The sequence below is a fragment of the Drosophila busckii genome, chromosome X (assembly GCF_011750605.1).
Source record: "Drosophila busckii strain San Diego stock center, stock number 13000-0081.31 chromosome X, ASM1175060v1, whole genome shotgun sequence".
NCBI classification, from domain to species: domain Eukaryota; kingdom Metazoa; phylum Arthropoda; class Insecta; order Diptera; family Drosophilidae; genus Drosophila; species Drosophila busckii.
The window spans coordinates 17516947-17519051 of record NC_046608.1 but is presented as its reverse complement, the minus strand read 5'-3'; the positions used below and the strand labels follow the sequence as shown (position 1 = coordinate 17519051).

General features: G+C 39.0%; 1 protein-coding gene across 1 annotated transcript; it reads left to right on the top strand.

The window, feature by feature from the left end:
• Positions 1–679: 679 nt before the first annotated feature.
• On the top strand, positions 680–1178 carry LOC108606138. Its single transcript, XM_017995992.1, has one exon. The coding sequence runs from the start codon at positions 704–706 to the stop codon at positions 1049–1051; it is 348 nt and encodes a 115-aa protein (XP_017851481.1). The 5' UTR covers positions 680–703; the 3' UTR covers positions 1052–1178.
• The last annotated feature ends 927 nt before the right edge of the window (positions 1179–2105 follow it).

The window sequence follows — 2105 nt, the reverse complement described above, 5'->3', positions numbered from 1 at the left end:
TATGTACAACATATGTATATATATATATATATATATATAGTATATATGTATATACTTGATTGCTGTTTGCGCTGTTTATTGTTATTGTGTATTATTGTTATGATTATTGTTATTGTTTTTGCATTTTAAAAGCAAAATGTTGAGCGTATGTGAGCGCCAAAAATTAGCTCACATATACATCTATATATATATCTATATATTGCGCACTTGATGTGCCTTTAACTGCTCGTCCGTTGCCCATCAATTTTACTTACATTTTTTTTCTCTCATAACATTTGCTGCACATAAAAATCAAATTTCCGCATAAATTACCAGCTAAACAAATTTAATGCTTGCCACGCTCTTCTTATGATTGTCGTTTATTTGCGCCTCGACTCTGCTTGTTGTTGTTATTGTTGCTAAAACATAATTGTGGCACATTTGCTTTGTAATTATTGCTGTTGATTGTACACTGCGAGAAACTGTTATAAGCGCAACACATATGCGTATTTATCAAATCAATTGTATTGCTTCAAGTGTAGCGCGCGCCTATCAAGTGACCCACATTATTAATTATGCGCTGGGCGCGTGATTAGCGCTATAAACTGTGACCTTGAATTTTGTGACTGATAAGTGGCAGTTGCTACAATTGAATAAATATACAATTATTATTAGCGACGTTCACTCGCGTTTCTAATCCTAAGCAGCAAACACGCAGCCAAAGATGAAATCCATCATTATACTTAGCCTAAGCTTGAGCTTGCTCTGCGTGCAGGCAGCGCATTTGCCACGGCGACGCGATGCGAATCCACAGCCTGCACCACAAGCAATGGATGAGCATATTTTTGAGCTGACATCCGCCGAGCGAGCAGGCGCCGCCGCCGCCGCCAGCAGCACACCCAAGCCGCTGGGCATTGTATCCATCAAGACGCGCGCCGTTGCCATGGATCGTGGCTTGTGCCTGGAGCGCTCGCGCTATCATCCACATTTTCCCAAGTGCCATTTGTACTGCAAGCATTTGGACCATTGGATTGGCCAGTGTCGACGCGAGAGCTGCCACTGCATCTCCTGAGCGCTCTATACACTATACAGTTATTTTAATAATAATGTGCAAGTTTCATTTTAATTAGCGACCTAAGTGCGCTACACAATTACAAAAGTGCCTGCTTATTAATGTTGCAATAACTTTTTGCTTTTTGTGCTGTTGTTTTTTTTTTGTGGTTTCTAGTTGTGAACTCATCTGGAATTCGTGCTGGCTAATTAACAAGTTTGCTGCTCATCATTTAAACAAAACTTGGTGCTTCCGCTTGCGCCTACGCGCAGCACTGGCAAGTTTCAAAACTGCGGAAGTTCGATTTTAGCAAAGCTTTCAACACTGAAAAAAAAAACGAATTGCAAGTGCTTGCTCTAATATTTAAGCTGCTGCTGCTGCTGCTGTTTTTAACTCAAAGTGCTGGCAAATCTGCATGTATATAAATAAATGATGTAGGCACATGCATGAAATGTATGAAACTTTAAAAAAATATGTAAACTACGCGAATATTTACTAGCTGTCCAGCTATTATACAAAACATGTGCACATGTGTGTGCGTTTGAGTATGTGTCAATGTGTGTGTGTGTATGTGTGTTGGCAGCTCTTTCATATGCTAATTTAATAGTAAACAGTGGCAAAAACGCGAGCACAACCAGCAACCAAGTGGGTTGAGTTGGGAGCTTGTGGGCTGGACTAACAAATGGAAGGACATCTCTGAATGTGCATGCATGTAACAAGTGACAGCTACTAATAGCACACACACACACACGCATACACATACACACTCAAAGCTGCTGTTGTTTTTGTTGTAGTAAGCACACAATATGCATATTCATGAACTAAGTGGCTGCATTTTCAGCGTGCGCTCTTTTCTAAAGCTTCTTTGTCCAAATTGCAAGCATTAACATTTGTTTACATGTTTTTTTTTTTTTGTTTTGTTAGTGCATATTCTTTGACAGCTTGTTTGGAAATTTTACTTTAAATTAAAGTCGCACACTTTTTGGCATCATCGGTACAAATATCAATTAACTTGGTTGTTCATTAACATTTACATTTACATAAATAAAGCGCCGAAATATTATTAGCTCATTTG